The 20,934-nt window shown below is 49.6% G+C and overlaps 7 protein-coding genes across 7 annotated transcripts; 6 read left to right on the top strand and 1 right to left on the bottom strand.

Annotated features, from left to right (window-relative positions):
* Nucleotides 1–64: 64 nt before the first annotated feature.
* Nucleotides 65–331, top strand: CONPUDRAFT_60792 (uncharacterized protein; the record flags this gene model as incomplete). Its single annotated transcript, XM_007772934.1, has 1 exon — nt 65–331. A coding segment is annotated over one exon (267 nt), but the record flags the coding sequence as incomplete, so codon positions are not given.
* A 1,087-nt stretch (nt 332–1,418) lies between these two features.
* Nucleotides 1,419–1,764, top strand: CONPUDRAFT_75330 (uncharacterized protein; the record flags this gene model as incomplete). The annotated part of the gene is made up of 2 exons (XM_007772997.1): nt 1,419–1,620; nt 1,646–1,764. 2 exons carry the CDS (start codon nt 1,419–1,421, stop codon nt 1,762–1,764), a joined length of 321 nt encoding a protein of 106 aa, XP_007771187.1.
* A 6,277-nt stretch (nt 1,765–8,041) lies between these two features.
* On the top strand, nt 8,042–8,824 carry CONPUDRAFT_128438 (Sm-like ribonucleoprotein). Its single transcript, XM_007773510.1, has 3 exons — nt 8,042–8,066; nt 8,145–8,221; nt 8,285–8,824. The coding sequence occupies exons 1-3, from the start codon at nt 8,053–8,055 to the stop codon at nt 8,569–8,571; spliced, it is 378 nt and encodes a 125-aa protein (XP_007771700.1). The 5' UTR covers nt 8,042–8,052; the 3' UTR covers nt 8,572–8,824.
* Nucleotides 8,825–9,155: 331 nt separating this feature from the next.
* On the top strand, nt 9,156–13,734 carry CONPUDRAFT_167661 (MED14-domain-containing protein). The gene is made up of 18 exons (XM_007773509.1): nt 9,156–9,460; nt 9,518–9,650; nt 9,701–9,792; nt 9,846–9,924; nt 9,974–10,106; nt 10,159–10,299; nt 10,355–10,540; nt 10,588–10,631; nt 10,682–10,770; nt 10,828–11,137; nt 11,195–11,345; nt 11,400–11,602; nt 11,660–11,738; nt 11,792–12,137; nt 12,195–12,242; nt 12,294–12,849; nt 12,900–13,294; nt 13,349–13,734. The coding sequence occupies exons 1-18, from the start codon at nt 9,234–9,236 to the stop codon at nt 13,668–13,670; spliced, it is 3,534 nt and encodes a 1,177-aa protein (XP_007771699.1). The 5' UTR covers nt 9,156–9,233; the 3' UTR covers nt 13,671–13,734.
* Nucleotides 13,735–13,988: 254 nt separating this feature from the next.
* CONPUDRAFT_167660 (uncharacterized protein) lies at nt 13,989–15,462 on the top strand. Its single transcript, XM_007773508.1, has 5 exons — nt 13,989–14,071; nt 14,140–14,348; nt 14,409–14,634; nt 14,695–15,055; nt 15,123–15,462. Exons 1-5 carry the CDS (start codon nt 14,005–14,007, stop codon nt 15,415–15,417), a joined length of 1,158 nt encoding a protein of 385 aa, XP_007771698.1. The 5' UTR covers nt 13,989–14,004; the 3' UTR covers nt 15,418–15,462.
* A 287-nt stretch (nt 15,463–15,749) lies between these two features.
* CONPUDRAFT_108718 (uncharacterized protein) lies at nt 15,750–16,985 on the top strand (the record flags this gene model as incomplete). Its single annotated transcript, XM_007773507.1, has 2 exons — nt 15,750–16,510; nt 16,566–16,985. 2 exons carry the CDS (start codon nt 15,750–15,752, stop codon nt 16,846–16,848), a joined length of 1,044 nt encoding a protein of 347 aa, XP_007771697.1. The 3' UTR covers nt 16,849–16,985.
* Nucleotides 16,986–17,185: 200 nt separating this feature from the next.
* CONPUDRAFT_138853 (uncharacterized protein) lies at nt 17,186–19,151 on the bottom strand. The gene is made up of 6 exons (XM_007773506.1): nt 19,067–19,151; nt 18,971–18,982; nt 18,439–18,921; nt 17,951–18,388; nt 17,481–17,891; nt 17,186–17,424 (listed from the first exon to the last, which is right to left on the bottom strand). The coding sequence occupies exons 3-5, from the start codon at nt 18,910–18,912 to the stop codon at nt 17,547–17,549; spliced, it is 1,257 nt and encodes a 418-aa protein (XP_007771696.1). The 5' UTR covers nt 18,913–18,921; nt 18,971–18,982; nt 19,067–19,151; the 3' UTR covers nt 17,186–17,424; nt 17,481–17,546.
* Nucleotides 19,152–20,934: the final 1,783 nt, after the last annotated feature.

Raw genomic sequence — 20,934 nt, 5'->3', positions numbered from 1 at the left:
CTTCAGTCTCAATCCTGGGCTTCTGTACAAGATTATCCTGCTCAAGTATTGGATCAGCTACTGTCAGCACTTGATTACTCAGGAACAGCTGCAAGAAGCAAAGAACTGCTTCAATCAATTCTACATAGGCTTCAAAGAACTCTACTACCAGTGTCAACAGGACTGCCTTCCATTCATTTGGCAGAGCATTCACCAAGTCTTGCACCTTGTTTCGGAGGTTATTCAAAAGGGCCCACTGATGATCTATTCACAATTGACCATGGAGCAAACAATCAGCAACCTTGGGCAGGAAATCCAGCAGCTGTCTAAACTGTATGTGAACTTATCTTGAGAGGGCATCCAGCGCTGTCAGGTAAACTGTCTCAAAGCTATCATTCCATCCCTCAATCCCAAGCCAGCTCCATAGTCCATGCCTTCCATCAACATTGGAGACAGCTATGCTCTTTTGCACAAGCGTTCTAAGTGTGAGTGGGGCTCTGCTGGTTTTCAGAAAGCCACTCTGGATGAGTGATTGGGCCAAGACTGTGGCAAGTTCTGGATGTGGGGCCATGCAAGGCTCTCTGACGGACAAGTAGTCTGTTCTGCCTGGAAAATACTTATCTGCAGGATAACATTTATATATCTTGCAATATTATGGTATGTTTCATTCATTTCTAACCTATGTACATACTCTAAACTACTATAGTTTGAGGAAGAGGGACAAACCTTTGTTGGAGAGGTTCTGTACTTTGCTTAGCTCAACGTACAGGATGAAAAATGGGCAAATAGAGATGGGAAGGGCTGGCAGTAATCAAGCTATATTCTGAGCTGGACCCTGATCTCTTTCTGCTATCTACTTGGCCCATTGCAACATGCAAGCACATGGGCGAGCAGTACACCCATGTTATTAACATCAAACAGATCACTGGTGTGATAGGAATGGTCCCACACTGGCTGACTATGCCTTCAGGAATAGAAAGGTATTATATGGCTGAGAAGCCTGGATTGGATGTAGCTACCTTTCTGGGACACAAAGAAGAGAATGGTAGGGATAAGGACAGCATGGACTTTCCTCCAAATAATGTAGAGTAGCTTAAATACATATGTTCTATTCAAAGACAAGTCTTCAAAATGCAACTGTGGCTTTCAGTGACTGAGACAAAGCTTTAAAGTTTGATAAAATGAGTGGGGTTTAAATTCCTTGAGGTGCAGAATTGCTTGTCTGAGGCACAGCCCTGTATCGCTTTCCAAATGTTGGGTTTTTATTGCATTATCAAAGTCCAAAATTTTAAAAAATCCCTACTTGATTTGGTAAGCCCCTGTCAACACAACTTTGTGTGTTTGCGCCTCTTTCTTTCTTGCATCTCTTTGTCTCCCTTCCTTCCCTCCCTTCCTTCCCTCTCTCCCTTCCCTCTCGCCCTTCCCTCTCTCCCTTTTCCATGTCCTCTACTCTCCTATTTCAACCCAATGACATTCTGCTCCCTCTGCTCCTGATGAACACAACCGCCAACCAGCCCATTACCTTGTCTGGCCAAGTCCAACACAACCTTGGCAACATATCTGGGCAGCTATGGCAATATGCAGGTGCAATACCCTGCATCCAGCACCCAATCAATGGGATTGATGTCCTATCAAAACAACGTAAGTGCTTTCTTCATCTTTTTAGGGTGCATATGTGCATCAGCAATTGGAGATGCAGATGCACCCCAGGAGACTATCATCTCCTGCCTCCAGATGCAGCCCGCAAGTGTCATAGCTGAGCAAGACACCCTCAAAAATAAATAATAATAATAAATTTATAAAAACATACAGTAAGTTTTTCCCCCTTATATACACACATACAACTACCCTACAGGTATCCTTGAGATTTTTCTTTCATGAGATTGTTGGCCAAATCAGTCAGAACCCCTCCATCATTATAATGTCTTCCCCATTGGCACTTTTTCTCTCATCTGCCCCATCCACAACCACACCCTGTCCTTTCGTGTCCATGAACAGAACAGACCCCAAGTACAAGCATATCCAGTACTGGACATGGACCAAGTACACCACAAAGCGCAACACAGCTGGATTGACAGTCAAGAACCAACCTGGACTCCTCAAATGGCTCAAGCAAGAAAAAGACGGAAATGTGTTGGATATAGCACATCTGGCGCTGTTCACAACAAGATGAAGACCATATGGAGAGGATGGGGTCAGTCACCAAAGGAAGGCTATCAGCTGGTCAAGAAGTGAAAGAACTTACCATAACACCAACATGAAGACTTTGTCAACAAAATCTTGCAGATGCTCCTGTTCATGGGACTCTGTCATAGCAGCTAGAAGATCCTCAAGCTTGGTTCTATCAACTACCCCAGCTGGTGCAATTAGTGGATCTATAAGGATGGCACCATCAGCAAGAAGTGTCAGTGTCAGCCAGCCCACGTGAAGAAGGAAAACCAGGACAATCAGATGGAGGAGCCATCTTCAGGCACCAAGTGGAGCTTGCCCAAGGACAAAGACAGCGAGCAGAGCGACCTCTTGCATTTGAAATGACCCAGAGGTACATTTCATTTTGTTGTGTGTATTTGCTACTAAAATAAGTAATGGCACACTGTGCATCTTGATTGCGTGTGGCTTGTTTGTTGTGTATTTTTACACATCATCCTCAATGCCCTCATACCAAATTCATGACTCACCATGCAAGAATTGCTTTATTGGGTGTGTCCTAAGTGGGGCCAAGGTTTTGGAGGCTGTGCAAGCCAAGGAAATCCCCCAAAGGACAGCCTATCACATTCTTGAGAAATTCCATGCAACTGGAAGCACGAAAAATGTACCCAAATTTGGCTGACCTCCAAAAATCACTGTTTGTATGAAGCGATACATCACCCGAGAAGCCTTCAAACACTGAAAGAAAACACTTTCCAAGCTTGGCAACTCTGTGAGCCCACCAATCTTGTTACAGTCAGTTTGCAACATTTTAGCCGAATTTGGGCTTCACCATTGCAAGGCACTTCATGTGGTCTTTCTCACAAAGAAGCAGAAGGCTCAACAACTTTCATGGGCAAAAACCTTCAAGAATTGGAAGCTTCAACATTGGGCTAAGGTTGGGTGGTCGGATGAGTGCTACATGGTGATCAGTAATTTGAAGGAAATGGTCTACGTGACATGAGGTCCGGGTGAAGAATACTCCAAGGAATGCCTCCAGCCAGTCTTCAAGAAGAGCGGGAAGGGGATTATGGTCTGGAAATGCATTATGTTGGACGTAAAGGGTCCATCGTTGTGATGGAGTACCCAGGAGGGAAGGGAGGTGGGGTGATGGGCGCAAGGTACCGTGAACAGATTTTGGATGGGGCACTTTGAGATTTTTGGGCACGGATGACACAGGAGCGGGGGCCTATCATGTTCCAACAGGATGGAGCCCCAGCACACAGCCAGAAGCTTACCAAGAAGTGGCTTGAAGACCATTCAATTCACCTCTTCCCACACACTCCGGCTTCCCCTGATATCAGTCCTATTGAACCCCTTTAGAATCACTTCAAGTCCCATATCTGGAATTACCCTCACCCCCCTACATCTGTTCAAGAGCTCAAGATGGCTGCAATTGAAGCATGGGCCTCAATTCCTCAAGAGAAGATCGATAGTCACATTGAGAAGATGCCAGCACGTGTGCAAGCACTTCTTAGGCACCGGGGTGGGCATATACCATTCTAGATCTACTTAGACATTTAATAGATACAATATAACAATACTCCATAATTGGAGTTGCCTTAGATAAATAAATAAATGCGTGGTTTACTCAAAAAAGTGTTAGGGGTGAGTGTGAGAATCCGCGCTGTGCCATTACTTATTTTAGGGGCAAGTACACCTCCATTCCCCTCCATTACGTCCAGTTGCCTACACTCCATATCCATTCCACTCTGCTCCATTACTATAGTTCTGTATATGCTATGGTTATAATCTTGAAGGCAGTCCTTCTTATAGGAGACTGTAAATACCTACTAGTATTTCAGACTAGGTTACATGGGTGCACGCTCGTGACAGGTGCAGCTTGGATATGTCAGGGTCATCAGCACAGTTGAGTGCTTGATGCAGTAAGTTCCTTATTGCCCTCAGCTTACTAAAGGAATTGACATTCTAGGTGTTGTGAAGACAATCAAGGCCCCTATTCTTTTTTTTCTTCTCTCTTTCCTTCTCTCTCTCCTTTCCACACTTAGAGCCAGGTCTGCGCACCTCCAGTCATCTCCGCATGCCTTTGGACACCTCCGGACCCTCCAAAGATTTGGGAGTTTGCTCCATGTCTGAAATTACCTCGGACCTCTTATGTTTCTCTTTGAGCCTTACTCCCGACAACATTCAGACCTTGTGCAGACCATGTGGACACTTGACAGCAGTGCTGCACTACCTCCATGACAGCAGATGGTTATCAGTAGCAGGATCAGGATCCGGAGATTGCTGGAGTTATTTATATACTGAGCGTTTCACATCCTAGTCCCCCATCTTGACCTCTTGGTCATTGGGACTAGGTGCACATTGACTTTGTAGTAGATAGGATGCTTTATTGACTTGGTCATTGGGACTAGTGCTTTTGTGCTCACCGCCGGCACTCATTGAGATCCTCTACCACCTAGCCTTGTGGTTTCGGCCACTTGTACGCCTATGCTTCCACGCTCCTATGCTCCGCCTACCTCCAACCTCCTCTAAAGTTTCGGAGCTGTTCAGGAGTTTAGTGTGTCGTCCCTGTTGTGTCCACAACACTAAGTCCTATTTCAGGCTTGGCTAGCTCCTGATGTCACGCTACTGACTCTCAGTCATGTCAACATGTCCATTGTATTGCTCAATGCAGCAGATACAAGGTACATTCCCTCTTGGCTTGTTGTTTCTCTGTGATCTTCTAACTTCGTGACCCCATTTTTTGCTTTATCCCCTCTGTTTTTCCTCCAGACCCACTTGAAATGTCTCTGCTTGCTCAGCATTGAATTCTGGTCAACATTTGCTGTAGACTCATCCTGGACAGTGTTGAAAGTATAAAATAGGTGGATGGTTGCTACAATGGACACCAGTGACTCACCTCCAAGTCCCCACTTGAATGCCACCCCTGTCTTGTTCGTGCAGCTTTCGAGCATGTACTTCAAACTCCTTCCCAGTACCTCTGTCCTGCCCTTGACTCTCATGACCCCATCTTCCAACTAGTCCATGCACCCCTACACCCTTGCTTTGACAATTTTTTCAGACATGAGAAGATTGCACAAGTGTGAGATGCTCACACTTTGATAGTGCTTTAGTTAGATTCTGTCTATCTTATATACATATTTGTCATTAGGAGTTGTAGTTAGCTCCTGTACTTGTAGATAGTGTCTGATAATTCATACTGTATTGATTATAATGTCCTGTGCCTTGGCTGAGGACATCTGACTACTGTACTTTTTCAACCACTCGCTTATAGGAAATACATTCCTAATCTGGTCTGTCCTACTTTTTGGCTCGCGGGTCAGGACCAATGTGGGACACATGGCTCGCCAGGGGCTAATTGTCCCGGAACATCCACCGGTTGACAATGTTCCTGACTGCGCAACTTGCTGTTTCTGACCACACCCTTTGTTTTTAAATTGCTCAAGCCATGCTGCACTGGAGTGCAGTTGCCCTGCCTTGGTCTCCACTGGTTGGTGAGCCCGCATTTTTTGGAACATCTGTCCTCCAATGTTCTCAAGCTCTCACCACCCTTCATGAAGGAGTTGACCAGCAAGATTCCTTTGCACACCATGAATATATCAACAACAACACTTGACTCCAGCCCAAAGATGCCATAGCACAAATCCTTGATCTGGACAGGAGAAGCGGGATGAGTTTGTCTCAGTTGGGTCCAGGCTTGGCTGATGACCCAGATCTTGACACTGACTTGATAGAATTGCCAAGAGGGGAGAAACCATGCCAAGGGAAGCAATGCAAAGTTTTTACCAGAAAGTACGGTGAGTCCTTGGATCACTAGATAAATTTTCACGTGTCGTAGATTTTTTTCTGAAATTTTTTTCAAAATTTCAAGCTATTTTACTGAATGTCCCACTTTTTGGCTCGTAGGGTCTCGGGGAGGTGGGACAGTCACACCCTTTTTGGCTTGCTTGCCCGGTCCATGGGACATGGAATGAGCGAGTGGTCAAAAAAGTACAGTAGTCTTATGGTTGATTTATTGACCTCTGTGATTTCTACTCTACTGTACTTTTACAACCATAGGCTTGTCCACTGTCCACCCTGGCCTGCAAGCTGAGCTTATGGAGGGTGGACAATCCATACTGAGGCCCTTGCAAGCGAAGAATAGTGAACATATGGTAAAAAAGTGAATAAACTTAGATTAAATGTGAGAAAAATACTACAAGTCTTCGAATGTAATCTACTGACCCAAGACTCTATTGTACTTGGTTTTCATGACCCTGTGGTGTTTTCCCCGGCCCATCTCCTCTGGATCTGGGTACCAGAACTGTGTCCATATTAATATCCAGCTCATCTGACATGCTTAGCACCAGCTGTGCACTCTCCTTGCTTCCAGGGTTGAGAAGATGAGCCATGAGGTTGACAGGTTTGATCCATGTGTTGTTGTCAACATCAGTGACATCCTTGAAGGGGTCAGCATTGATTTTATTGTCCTCAGGTTGTGCGTGAAGGGTTGAACCACCACTCAACACCCTGGTTGCATATGATGCAGGAATGATACTGATCAGTTTCAGTAGGTTGTGTGGTACAGAGTGAGCAAAAGAACAGCTTACCAGTACTGTTGGCGGCCTCAATGGAGAAATGGCCATGTGTTGAGTCGGAATCAAGATCACACCCAATGAAAAGAGTCGCAATCAAGATCACACTCAATGAAAAGAGCTGTAAAGGCTGCTGCTCAACAAATGAAGTTCAGTCAATGCAATCCTGGAACCTGGGTTGTTGTCAAGTCAAGACTTACAATGTCACACAGCAACAGATGTTGTGGCAGCTGACTGAGACATTGAAAACAGAGCTCTCAGGTTGGGTACCTATGCAATTGACGGTCCTGAACTCCAATAATCTGTGTCCCTGATTGACAAGCTTGGTGTCCACCCACACACTGGACCAGCAAGCTTAAATGTGTGGACATCCTGTATAAGGAAATTCAAGTTCCCATGCCACCCATGGGCCTACAGTCGTAAAAGTACAGTATTCTATTACTTGGGACATTGTCTACCTGGCACTCTTGTGTTCTGTCTTTCTCATCTTGGTATTGGTCCATTACATGATGTCGCTGATGCACTCATAATCCCAACAAATTCTATCTCTCCCACAGCTCAGGTATTCTCTTCTCATACAGCAGACTCCCACCCCCTTGATGTCTTGTTTATCTCCATTCCATCCTTTGCTCCATTGCTCAACCATGCTGCCCTTTGGACAGAATGGCAGCAAGGCTCTCAATGAAGACTTATGGATCCAACCCGCTGACCTCATGGTTCAGATCCTCCACCCTGACAGTGAGGACACTATGTGTGGGGCTGAGGCTGGTCCTGGGATGGCTGACAATGCTGATATCAATGCAAGTCTGATACAGGAGCCGGAGAAATGGCAAGGGAAGCATTGTAAGGTGTCTAATAAGAAGTATGACACATTCTTAGGCCATTAGATAGAGAGGATCACTCCAGGGGAATTTGTTTTGAATTTATCTACACTTTTTGCACTATTTTACTGAATGTCCCACTTATTTTGTTTGTAAGTTGCTGTAGAGGTGGGACAGTCCCGCCTAAATTGTTTGTTCATCCCACCCGTGGGATATGGGATGAGTGAATGATCATAAAAGTACAGTACAGTACCCTGGTTTTGTGAAGATTGAAGGTGCATTGTGAAACTTGTGAGTCACTCTCCGGTGCAGTGGCCCTCATCGCCCTTGTGCCCATTGTGAAGCTTTGTAACCCAGTTACAAGAGTGCTGGACTTTTTGTGATGTTACAGGATTTGAGATGTACATCCTAAGCCGTGGACGAGTATCGGATATCGGAACCTTCCCTTTCCGGACATCACGTGCCTGGCTACCGCAATGCACAGTCTTTGGGAGGTTAGCGTTTTGTGCACGCCCCCACCACTCAAGATGAAGCTCGTAAGGTAAGCGGTCAATTTTGATTCATAGGAGTGCTAAAACGTGAAATCTTGAGCTGTAGTTTGCTGACGTCGCTCGCCCAGGTTCTTGATGAAGCTCAACAATGAGACGGTTTCGATCGAACTCAAGAACGGTTCTGTCGTCAATGGCACCATCACCGGTACGATGTTGTCCGTCTTTCCTCTGTGTCTTCGCTCCTGACGCATGCTATCTACATTTGCAGGCGTGGACATGCAGATGAACACCCACCTGAAGACGGTTAAAATGACCGCGCGGAACCGCGACCCGACGTCGCTGGACTCGCTTTCGATTCGCGGAAACAACATCCGCTACATCGTCCTCCCCGACGCGCTTCCGCTGGACACACTTCTCGTTGACGATGCGCCAAAACCAAAGGCGAGAAAGAAGGATGATGCGCGTGGGCGTGGGCGTGGTGGTCCACGAGGTGGCGGTGGTGGCGATCGGGGTCGGGGGCGGGGCAGGGGCAGGCCTCGTGGCCGAGGGTTCTAAAGTCGAGCTGGGTCATGAAAAGAAGAGGTTGCAATTCGTTGTGCGTCACCTTTTGTCCCCCATCGTCAAAACACTGTATGTGCTCAATGGCGTCGAACGCCTAGCACGTCCCCTACTCGTATCCATACCGATTGCTACGAAATGTTAATGAGACTGCCTTTTTTTTCTTGATCCTCGAGTATGATGCTTATGCATCAATGTTGGCCATCTCGCAGTTGAGCGCTTGAGCGCTGAGCCCTTAGCATCACTCTCTGCCACACGTAAAGCATACCTCATGTGCGAGCAGATGGTCTTATCAGAAGCAACCTCTCCATTATATATGTGTACACCATGCAGTTGAACTCTACTTGACAAGTGTACGCAGAGAAGCCAGACCTCCCTGTTTTCATGTCCCAGTTTTTGAAGTGCGTTTGACTACCTATTGTGCTTGGGTAACAAGTAAAGCCTGTTGAACGTGCGCACAGTAAAGTGGGTACGCTGAGGTCGTCTACCTTGACATCGAGGAGCGAGGCGGGAGTGTATTACGTAAGATTCACGAGACGGGCAACTGTGCCTTGTGCGGACCGTGACGGTGCTCGCCTTGTCTCCGGCCAACGCTCACCTCCTTGCTGCCACTGGCCTGCTCTATCCCCTACGCGTGAAATAAGATACAGGCTTATTCTATGGAACAGCATGCAAACGGCGCAAACGGCATCGATGTGAACACCCACCAAGTCAAGCTTGAGGCCGCCTCCGTTAACGGCGTTCTCTCTAATGGATTCATCGAACCATCAGTAGAAGAGCTTGAGACAGAGCTACCTGTTGTCTACGATGGCCAAGTACCGCTCGGAGACCTCTTGTCCAGGGTCGTGCAGGCTATATATGCAGAGCTGTCCGAGCTGGCTGATACGTGAGTCCATGCATCTCTCCCAGTGGGCCTGTCGAATGACGTCTAGGCGCGTCGCAGTTTGCCCAACATGTCGGACGCCGCCCGGAAACGTACACTCGCAGACTGGGTCGTGAAAACAAAGAAACAGATAGTCAAGGTCTACGCTATCACGAAATGGGCGCGCGATGCGGAGACGGTCCAGAAATGCATGGTATGTCCCTTGCAAGACATTCACCGTAATATGCTCACCCATGAGTGCAGAACATCACCGCGTTTTTGATGACTCAAAATCAGCAATTTGAGGATGTCATGCGAGGGTTGACGTACGCAAAGGAAAGCTTGGACCCAGCGAGGTACGCCTCTCAACACCTTCACACTGTAGTAACCTCACAGATCAGTGTCTCAGGCTGCGAAACCATGATCTGCTTACCTCCCTTGATGTCCTTACGACTGGCACTTACCGACGACTTCCTACTGGCATCAAGGTCATTCTACCCCTGTCTTCAGTTAAACATTAACTCAAAGTCTTGGCAGAAATCGATCATTCCTGTGTCCCCTCTGACCGATGCCGAAGTCCAAAAGACGCTCAGCAACATTGAAGATGTCATCCGTTTTCGACTCCGTCTATCCGAAATAGTGCCCATCGAGATGTCGAGACACCACATCTGTTCGTAGCTGCTTCATCATTACGTTCCATGCATTGTTTGACTTCTAGGTAGCCCACGGACAAGTTCACTTCGTCGTCCCGAAGCTCTTCGAGGTATCACTATGTCTCCGTGGCGCAGAGCAAGATGATGGCTGGTTCTTCGTACACGTCAAGTTCCTCTTCAAGATAGGTGGAGATGTGACAAGCGTTCACGGTATGTATGCTAAAGGGCACTCCTCTTATGCACTACAAAAACTGACCTCCCCCAGATTTTCCCTCAGAGCCAACCGGTATGCTCAAGCGCCATATCGGTGAAGAGGCAGACACTCGCATGGCGTACTACCTTCCATTCCCTGAAGTCGAGGGAATGCTTCCTCCCGAAAATGTTCCCCCGCGACCGCAACTCCCCGAAAACACCGTCGATGCCCCACTTGTCCGCCTATACAACTTCCTTCGTGAGATTTATCCCTACTTTACCTTCATTCACTCATCTAGTTCGTAGAGATCATGTCCATGTCCTATCAGCTAGAAATACTTTGGTACCAGGTACGTCTCAGCGACCTTCATTGGCCATAGGGTACCCATAGCCTCGGCAGGCCGAACGGATGCGCTCACTCGGCTGGGCAGACTACCTCAAGGTCGAGATGAAGAATAGCCGCAAAACACTGGTCGTGTCCTATTGGGCGTACGTCTAGCCCTTACACAATGAGCGCATGCAATCTCTCAACGTTCACATTTCTAGTCGGCCACCAAACTCCTCCACCTCGCAACCGCAGCCCCCAGGCGCAAGCCGCTTCAAGCTCCCCGATTTCGGCGGTACACTCACCATCTCCATCGTCGAGAACAAGAACCTCCAGCAAGGCCCCGGTGGGCCCGCACGCTCGCCAAAGGCTAGAATCCTCGCCGAGATGCAGCAGCGCGTCAAGCTCGGAGGCGCACAACCTTCCGACGTGATCGAGGGGCTCAAATTCGATGTACGGTGGGAGGCGATGAAGGGTGCGCTGGGTGTGTCTCCACCAGCGTCGAGCTTTCAAGTTGGGGAGTTGGTTGTCGTACGTAAATCCACTGTTTTTCATAAGCGCGGTCTCATAGGGTATTCTTGCTCATAGGACACAGATTGTCTCGACTTCGAAAGTTTGCTCCGGCGCGTCATCGATGCGCATGCCAAAGCAATCCTCCAGACGTTCCAATGGCAACTCCAGCACGGCTCGACGAGCACCGTTTTCTCGGCGCCTGGCAAGATTGTGCAGTCCTCAGAAGGTAAGGCCACTTGTTCTTTGACAATTTCCAAATTATACCCACTACAACTGGCAGGCGGCAACCACTCGCTACGCGTCCATCTATGCGCAGACGAAGTCGTCGTGGTATCAATTGATACTCGGACAGGTCGGCTCAATCTTCGGGATACGGGTGACTTGGCTGCTGCAAGCCGTGGACCACGGTTCGCTGCGATATCGGAGAAGTTGAATGAAAGCCCGTGGCTTTTGTTGGACGCTCTTGTCAGATTACGATTCAGCGTAAGTCCTTAGATCAATTTTTGTTTTAATGGATAAGCTAAAAGGTGCCCCTTGTAGACAATTTCGACTCTTGCGGAGCAAAAGGCAAGATACCTTGGCTTCCAAGTGTATCGCACGCGCAATTTTGGCCGTGAGGGTGTGTAACAGTTAGCCCTTCATTTTCAGCCATATCTAATAACATCCACGTAGAGATGCAGAAACTCGGCCCAGACGCCCGTGGCACACTCTTCATCCCAATCATAGGCTCCGCCGAACACCACCCCATCAACGGAACGCGCGAAAGCTACCTCGTGATTGTGATCACAGATGGTGACTTCCGCTTCGCACTCGTGCGGTCCGAGCTGCAACGCGAGACCATGTACCAGAGCCGGATATTCACGGACGTGGGATGGCTGAACGTTCAGCGAATACAAGGCGAATCGTACGATCCTGGCAACGTGCTGGCGGCAGCGAGGGTCAAGCCAGCTGAATCTGGGGGCCAGGAATCGGTAGAAAATGCGTTGATCAGTGAGAGTATTGAGAGTGCGCAAGGGAGGTGAGCAATCATCTTGTAACGTTTTTCTGAGGCAAAAAATCCTGACGATGTTTCCAGCTTCAACCTAGGTACCCAACTTCTTCGCGAGCTCTATGCTTACTGCTGGTAAGGATATTTACTGACTTTCACATTTTCAGTCTGCTGAAAATTATTTAGCGCGCGCGTAGCATATGGCAAAGTCGAATACCAGTTCAAATGCCGCGACATTCCCTGGACGTCCGTGCACCCCGGATCCAATATCCCACTCACCCCCGAGCTCGCCCACGTCCAATCCTCTCTGGCACGCTCCGTCCCCGCTCTCTGCGTCAAAGCGTCCGACATTCTCTCCGGCGCACCCGCCGCAGAAGCAGCGATGCCCAACATCCGCGTCATCCCGCTCAACTGGTGGACCGACAAGCAGGCGCAGGTTGTCACCTGCGTCAAGCTCAAGTACGTGCAGCAGCCCGTCGGCAAGCGTGCGATCGGGAGCGGCGGGAGCGCAGGCACGATCCGGCCGAGCAAGCGCATCATATACGACCCGCAGGAGGCGGTCGTGTCGTTTCTTTCGGAGCAAGTCGAGGGCTGCGTGGACGAGTTCCTGGAGGAGTGGGCGCGGGTGTCGAAGATGGTGGTGATTGCGAGGGAGGTGGCGAGGATGAGCAAGGAGAAGCAGTGGCCTGACGTGCGGCTCATATCGTTTGATCTGCAGACGGTGGAGTTTGCGTATTCTGGGGTAAGCATGCCTTGGCTCTCTTTAAGAACATATTTTTATTCGCTGCACAGGATTACTCCGTCTCAATAAGCGCGACAGATCAGCTCTCCAGCACCGGCGGTACCTATGAGCTCCGTCTTTCCCGCTGCTCTCCTCAGTCGGCCTCGAAACAACTGCTAGGTCTCCCGCTTTCGGTTCAGCCACGGCCGCAATCAAATCCTCATGAAGATGCCGAGCCCTTTTTGCGTCAAATTCTTCGACAAGGGCCGCTAGCGCTGTCCGTCCATACACTCGTAGGAGTGCTTCGAGACACGCTACCCATTGCAGTGGAGCTAGAACGAATGCGTCTCGCCGCTGACGCGAAGAGCTCACCTTCAAAGGCCAGAACGCAGACCAAGCCAGAAATTGCGGTGGAAACCATAGTCAAGGGCGTGGGCTGGTACCGCGTGCTTTACGGTGACCTGAGGCTAGTTTTTGTCACTTTTCCCAAACTAGCATTAAACTAACCCATTACCCACAGACATGCACTCGACTTCCGATTAATGACGGGACAACGCATCGTCATTCTCGACGCCTCTCATTCACTATTCAAACCCCCCAATCGACCGCAAGAGCCCATGGGCCCGCCTCAGCTCCCGCAGGCCACCCTCGGTGGACTGAAACCCATTCCCGACTTCCGCGCTATCCTCACCGATGCATTGCGCTCCATACGAGCCCACGCGCAGAGTGGGAAATTTGCGGCCATCGATGTCGGGGTCGTCTGCGATAAGAGCGTCGTCGGACCTGTGGCGTGCGCAATACACGAGAGGGTATTGGCCAAACTGAAAGGGAAATTGACGTAGGCTGTGTATTTCCCGTACTCGTACTTTAGTTACCTGTTATTGCTATTGTCCTATAATGTTCTCGATATGCTGTCAATGCCGGATCATGTTGACAAATAGGCATGATCGAAAGTAAAGGCAGGTTGCCCTGTTATTAGCAGGGAGCTTTAGTAAAGGTAGCTGTAGAGGCCGAGTCTAAGACTTGAAGAAAGCACTCGCGGACGTGGGGTAACATATCGGATTTCCCACGTGACGCGACGCGTCGCGTTAGGATACTAGTCGCGTATACACTCTTGGTCTCTACGTCCACTTTACCTGCTAACCTCCCACTGTCCTGTTCATCACACCTCGTATCATGGACACTGATGTTCAAATGACTTCTGGCCAAGCCGCATCACTGAGCAAGTCTATGAGCTCACAATGTGAGCACCCCGCACCCTCTTCACACATCTTTGCTTAGCCCAAGCTCGTCCTTCCGTGATCCATACAGCTCTCGCCGAATCCTCCATAAGGAGCGAGGCAGTGAAGAATCTTGCTGAGCGCTTCCAAAACACCAACCTCCGAATAGTCAAAGACAAGACCGCGCTCAAAGAGCGGAAATTCGACGGCGAGGACTATGACACGAGCGAAGGATCCAGCAGTGGTGACCTCGCCCTTAAGGATCCCAAGGTCGTTGCTAGTGATGTCGCCGCGCAGCTAGTGAGCTTGAATTCTCTTCTCTACAGTATAACTGTACTGATCACTGACACACGTCCATAGTCGTTCCTGCGACGACTCAAGTTTCAGTACCTCGAACAAAATGCCAAGGATAAATACATCCGCACGATCGTCAGCGACATAGACGACGCGCCTCTCATCACCGCAGCTGGGAACCTTGAGCTGCAGAAATCAAATGAGAACAAGAAAGAGGTTTTGCGGGAACGCAAAGCAGCACTCCGGGAGCGGGAAGATGACGTCCGGAAGCTCGCCACTTTCGTGGAGGAAGGTGCGTCCCTTCTCCCTTGCCCCTTTTTTCATCCCGCTCACCCACGACATGCACATACAGACTACCGCAAAGCCAAATCACTCATCGACGAAGCCTCCTTTCTCGAGAAACAGATCCTCGACGCCCGCCTTGCCCTAACCCGCCTACGCCAGGCGCACCCACCACACAACCGGCTCACGATCGCCGCCGCGAGCCGCAAGCTCGACGCGCAGGTCGAGGAGATGCAGGCATGCGACGACGAGCTCGCGGAGACGACCCAGAGCATCGAGAGCGTCAAGGGCCAGATCAAGCGCGGCGTCGGCGAGGTCGAGAAGCTGCGCTCCGAGCGCGGTGCCATCGAGAAGGAAGTGCGCGAGGGCGAGCGGGCGGGCGGCGCAGACGGAGAGGAGAACGACTCGCGGATTGGCGGGCTATATGACTGGTGCGTTGCCCCCTGGAACGCCCATGCACCATCATGCTGACACTCTCACTTCCCTTTCCTGCTACAGGTTCTCGGCCTCCCTCACACTCCACCGCAACCTTCTTTCCCTCGTGACGGCGCACTGCGAAGCTGAGAACGAGCTCCGGCTCACATATGTCGTCCGCCCACCAGACGACGGACCGGAGAAAGAAGTTCAAATTCGTCTCCTCTTCGTGCCCAACACGCGGCAGCTCCATAGCTACGAGGTAACTGGCGTCGAGGTGGGCGACTCAATCGGCGCGTATGTGCAGTCGAACGACGTTGCAGGTCTCATCTGGGCGGTGTTAGCCAAGGCCCGGTGGGCAGCGAAGGAAGGGCTTTGACCTCGTTTGGTATTGTGATGCTTCGCTCTTAGACCTCTGTATTTTAGGGCTGTACTACTGTACTACTAATTAGCTTTATAGCCTGAATTCGAAAGCAGCAGTAGCGTCACTAGTAACAGGGGCTAATTATCTAAATATGGCTCACGTGGCACGATCACATGCTACAGCGTTAACTTGGTTCGACTCAGGCTTGATTGCAACCAACTACTACCTATCTGCGCAGCCAGCTGCTTACAGCCTATCATGACTTCATATACAGCTGTGGTGAGTATAGAGCGCGCGCACACACTCTCTCTATAATAACAGCTTATACGCCGTAGAAACCAACCTCCATGTTCTCAACACTGACAATCACAAGCGACGACATTCCGCAAGCCATAACCTTGACTAGGACAGAAGACTTCCCATCTCACAAGTTCGATTATAAGAAGAGTAAATATCATAGCAAACCGACATGGCAGTCATCGTGGTACCCACAAAGTGCCGGCCACCTGTCTCTCAGGCTTACAGAGCGCATATCCGGAGGTAGATCCGCCGTCACATACGCAGCGGAGATAGTCTCTGGCAACACCAACGCGGTCGTGAGTGGTGTTACCGCTTCGCATCCCATTCCTTCCGAACCCGAATTATGCGTCAAAGTGGCGCGGCTCAACTGCTGCCGCACACTGGCTCGAGAAGCCTGGATATATGACAAGCTGCGCCGGCGCGCCCGTGGGCGGGACACGTGGTTATACGACCAACTTCCTCCCGACGATAAGCTCCAGGGTATCATAGCGCCCCACTTCTATGGTCTTTTCACGGCTGAAACGCTTCCTGGCCAATTTTCTCCTTGGTCCACCGAAGACTTCAAATTCGAGACTGCCTGGGATGATAATATTCTATCTGATGAGGACGAGATGTCGGATGACTTCCTGCCGGATGACAACACGATGTATCCGGAGCACTCTTGGTATAACCACGGTGTGGGGGGGCGAGAGCTGTCAGAATGGTGTCATTGGCGCCCGGATCCCGCAGCGCCGGTCTTGGCTGTCATAGTCATGTCGCGTGGAGGACCGACCTATACGTTTGAGGACCATATGGATCCAGCGACGCAGTACGTTTCAATCAACATACTATAAGCGCTTTCACTCTTAACTTGGCTTGCGCAGAGACGATATCCATGCCATTCTCGATGACCTGTCCCTGGCATCCCTCGTCCACGGCGACCTACGCCCCGCGAACATCGTGCGCGCACCAGCGTCGACGATGCCATGTGAACGCCATAAGTGCATTCACAAATGGAACGTCATCGACTTCTCCAGGGCGTTGGTTGACGACTACGATCCGGAGAATGCAGAAATCCCGCAGACGAATGAGTGGTGTGCAAAGCGGATGGTCCATAATTTACAGAATTATAGCTACTCAAAAAAGGATACCTTTTTTTATCGGTAACTCAGTTAATACTAGAATACCAGTTTGTGCTTATTCTTAAACGAGACTGTTTTCACTCCAGCTACGCGCCGTCTCACTTATTGAGCTGTCGTTTAACATTCATGTCCACGGATATAATTTGCTTTGTTGTGTACTTGCCTCGTACACGTATCGCCAGCGCACCCCTCACAACCAAGGCGCCCGACGTCTCGCAGCCCCGGCCTTGAACTCGTCGTGCTTGGACGGCACTTCGGCTTGCGAAATCCAACAGAGTGATCTTTTGAAATTTTGCCTGAGCGTCATTGAATTATCTACATGTTGCGGACGTGCAGTTAATATGCAAAACAGAAGTACTAGTATTGTCCGTAGCTTACAAAATTACAGTTTCCTGAACCGATATCTGCGAGCCTGGCCGCAGGGCTGAGCTCTCTGACTCTCTTTACGATCTTCTTAGAGGCGTAATTTTGCAGCATTCTCACTTGCAGGAAGGCTAGTACAGATCGTTCTACTTGTACATGTGAGCAAGACATCGGATCATCATACGGGCGAGCATTGTTCCAAGTATACAGTATATGTGATCTAAAATGAAGTTTAACCCTTTCACATCGTAAGCTATGTGCGCGTAGTATCAACAAGATCCTTGATAAACTTACCCATCAACGGCGGTGATCATTGGCTGGCACAGCTGCCACTGGTGGAGGTCCGGGAGGAGCTCGACGCTAGTTACGGGCGGCAAGCGGGATGATCTGCTCGAGCTCGTCGCCTGGGGCTAGTATATCAACCATCCTCTTATCACTACCCCTGGCTGCCCACTTTTCCACGTCGAGAGCTAGAAATGTCATGCCCTGAAGACATACCAGAAGGCATGGATCATCAAATGCGATGGGTTTCGAAAGAACCAGTCCGGAATTGCGATTAGGGATGTTAATGGGTGGCGCATTATTTTCATTGCCGGGTCCCCGATCGATGTCCCTGACGCCATCGAAGTAGAAGTAAAACACGAGAACAGAAGTATTGGTGAAAAAGCCAATTTTGGACCCGAGGCTGTTGATTTGACCGAACGCCTGTCACAAAAAGCTTGATCAGTAATAGTCAACCGGAACATCGTGAAACGCAGATATACCATCTTCAACATCACATTCACATGACTGATTTCGTATGATTCGTTGATTTGAAAATCATAGGGAGCATCCTCGTTTACTAGCCACCAGGGTCCGTTGTAAATCTCACGGATTTCCTCAGTCTGATAAACCCAGGGAAGGTAAGCTTCACAATGAGCGCGTATAACATTTTTGTCAACGTCGCGGCTTGCAGGCGAGTTTATCAGTGCGAAGTCAGCTAGACCCGAGGGCTTGAACTTCGCGTCCAGGAATGCGGGAGCGGGGCGAGCCCAGCATGGGAAGAAGAACTGATCCTGGGCCTCTTCCAACGGCTGTTCTTCATTTGAGTCAACGCTTTCAAAGTAATGCCGTGTTTGGCTGTTCGATACGTTATTTGCGACCTCCAACGGACGGGCCCGGGGTGGCAGGTTAGCGTTGGTGATCGTGTTCTTATATCGAGTCTGTGTGAGGTAATTATAAACTGTCCGAGCAAATGAAGAAGCAAAAATACCTGAATGACCAGGTTAAGTAAAGGTACGACCTGATTCAACAGTACGTCTTGCACTGACTGATCCGTCACAAGAGGGAAAGGCCTAGAACTTCCGAGTCGAAATCTCTGCTCTTCATGGTGCATCCCGCAAATGGCCTCCGTTATCTGACGAGTCGGCGGTAGTAAGGTGTCGCCGTTAGGTGGGACCTCCGTGGTACGAAATACTGTGCCTGCTCCTGGAATTTTAATATTGGTGTCAACGTACGCCTGTAGGCGCTGGTCCATCTTATGCCCGTGATAAATCTTGCAGAATCCGCCAGGTTTGTCCAGCGACGGCCTGAGTGAGTTGCTGGGCTTGGTTACGCTGCTGTTAGTCACAGAAACAGTATGCCTAGCGGTCTTCCTGAGACATAGCGGGCGATGCTCGCCCATCGTCCGACCAACTATAAACGGAGATTCCAGCCGGTCTCTATATGAGCAGTTGTTGTCTCCCATGACGAACCACTATTAAACGGTTAATATCCGTAAGACAGAAGCTATGTTCACCACGAACCCGGACTGGAAGCTAGAACGCAGTCGAGGTTGACAAGGGCAACATGTCGAGAGGAATAATAAGCTGAGGGTAAGATTTAGCAAAACAAAATCGCACCGAGTCAATATGATTCGAGAAGCGTCAATGGAGCTCTGAGCTGAACGGTGGCTTGGTACGAAGGGTGCCGTTTTTAAGGTGTTTCCAGCCTGTGCACGGACCATGGCACACAGACTGTGAGGAAGAGACGTTAACTGCCTCAAATGACGAGCGTGTTCAAGTTAAGTTTAGAAGTGGCATATCGATCATCGATTGTAGGCGTATCACACTATCAAACCTTCACGCAGATGACTGCGGAAGCCACATTACTTATCGCACCTCGGAATCTTCAAACTGGAGTTCATACTAGGTTTCGCGAACTTGCGATTTCTTGCCCAAATTGAGTCTAGCCAGACCCAGGCTTCCAAGCAAGACATCAAACATCCGCGCGCTTCCCATACGACATGTTGGAGCAGCTGAGAGCCTGAGATTCTTGGGTTGATACTAGAAGCTGTCAGAGTTGTTAGTTGCTTAGGAGAAGGTCGAGCTCGAAGAGTCGACGCAAGAGTCGACGACGTCAAGCGCGGTCGTCGAGGCGAGCCGGAAAGGTCACGTCTCCGATGGGGTTAGTGATTTGTTGTCCTTTCATGTATGAGGTACTGATGCGCGTGTTTTACAGCAAATACGAATAGCGATGAGTCTCTTCGTTGTCGGTGTTGCGACAACCGTCATCGATCATCATTCTACGGCGCGTCACCAAGCCCGACTCACTCGATTAGTGTCCGGTGCGACGCCTCTAGCGGCAGATTTTTCTCTTCTCAGCATCTTTCGTCCGATAATCGGGGAGGGGTTGAGACCTATCAGCACATAAGTACTCTCAGACCGGACTTCAGCACAATTTCTCTATCGTCCAGCATCCGGTCGCCTCCACTCATCGGACATCCTCCTTGCACCGATTCATTCATCGTTTACTGTTAACGTTAACCTCGCCTCCGCCCGCGCCAGCGCACGTGCACTCGCCACTCCTCCTCTCCAGTCGCCCACCCTACTGTTCGCGCAGCAGCCACATGACATCACGATAATCACGACGATTACCCACTATCAATCATAACACACAAAAACATTCAAGTTCTCGCAGTTGCAGTCAAGTCTTCAGTTATTCGCCATGTGCCGTTGTCGCTTGCCGCTCCGCTCGGGTCTTCGTCCATCGTCTTTATCGTCTTTATCGTTCGCGGGGCCTTGTCTATTGGCTCGTCACCTAGTCAGTTCAGTACGCCGTCGGATCTTGTCGCCTCGCCTCGCCTTGCCTCGTCAAAACCTCGTATCCATATGCACGTTCTCGCCCTGGCCTCTTTTCTTTTCTCTTGGCAGAACTCTAAACCCGACAAGTTTCATTGATGCATGTCTCTAGCTATTAGCCCTCGCTCTCGATACAGATTTTCGGTTATTAACTCATATGATTGCTCGTTTGTTTCAGGCGTACGCTTTCGCAGTTTCTTTTGGTTGGCTTTTTGGATGGGTGATGCGTATCCGGTATGACCGTGCTATGGGGGTCCAGTGCGGTGTTTGTATCAAGGATATCAAAGTGGCTCTTTCGAAGAGAGCTTGCGAGGATGCGAGTGGAGTACGAAGGATCAAGACGGAGGCGAAGATGAAGACGACGTGTAAAGCGCAGCGAAGCAGGCGAGCAAGTGCATGAGCAAGAGGCGCAAGGAATGTTTGTGGTTGGATCTAGAGTTTGGTGTGTACGTAGTACGATAGACGCTACAAGGTAGCTATGGCATTGTGTCAACGAGTATTGGTTCTTCAACAACAAAAGTTGCACACTCATATCATCACAGATAACACACTTGCACAAAGTCCTCGTCCACGAGCTCAACCTGATTATCCAGCGAAAGCACAATGAAAGCTGTAGGAACCCTCCTCCACGCCAGATTTCCGCTATTCTG

Source organism: Coniophora puteana (assembly GCF_000271625.1).
Source record: "Coniophora puteana RWD-64-598 SS2 unplaced genomic scaffold CONPUscaffold_10, whole genome shotgun sequence".
Taxonomy (NCBI): Eukaryota; Fungi; Basidiomycota; class Agaricomycetes; order Boletales; family Coniophoraceae; genus Coniophora; species Coniophora puteana.
This window is presented reverse-complemented; position numbering and strand designations above follow the sequence as displayed.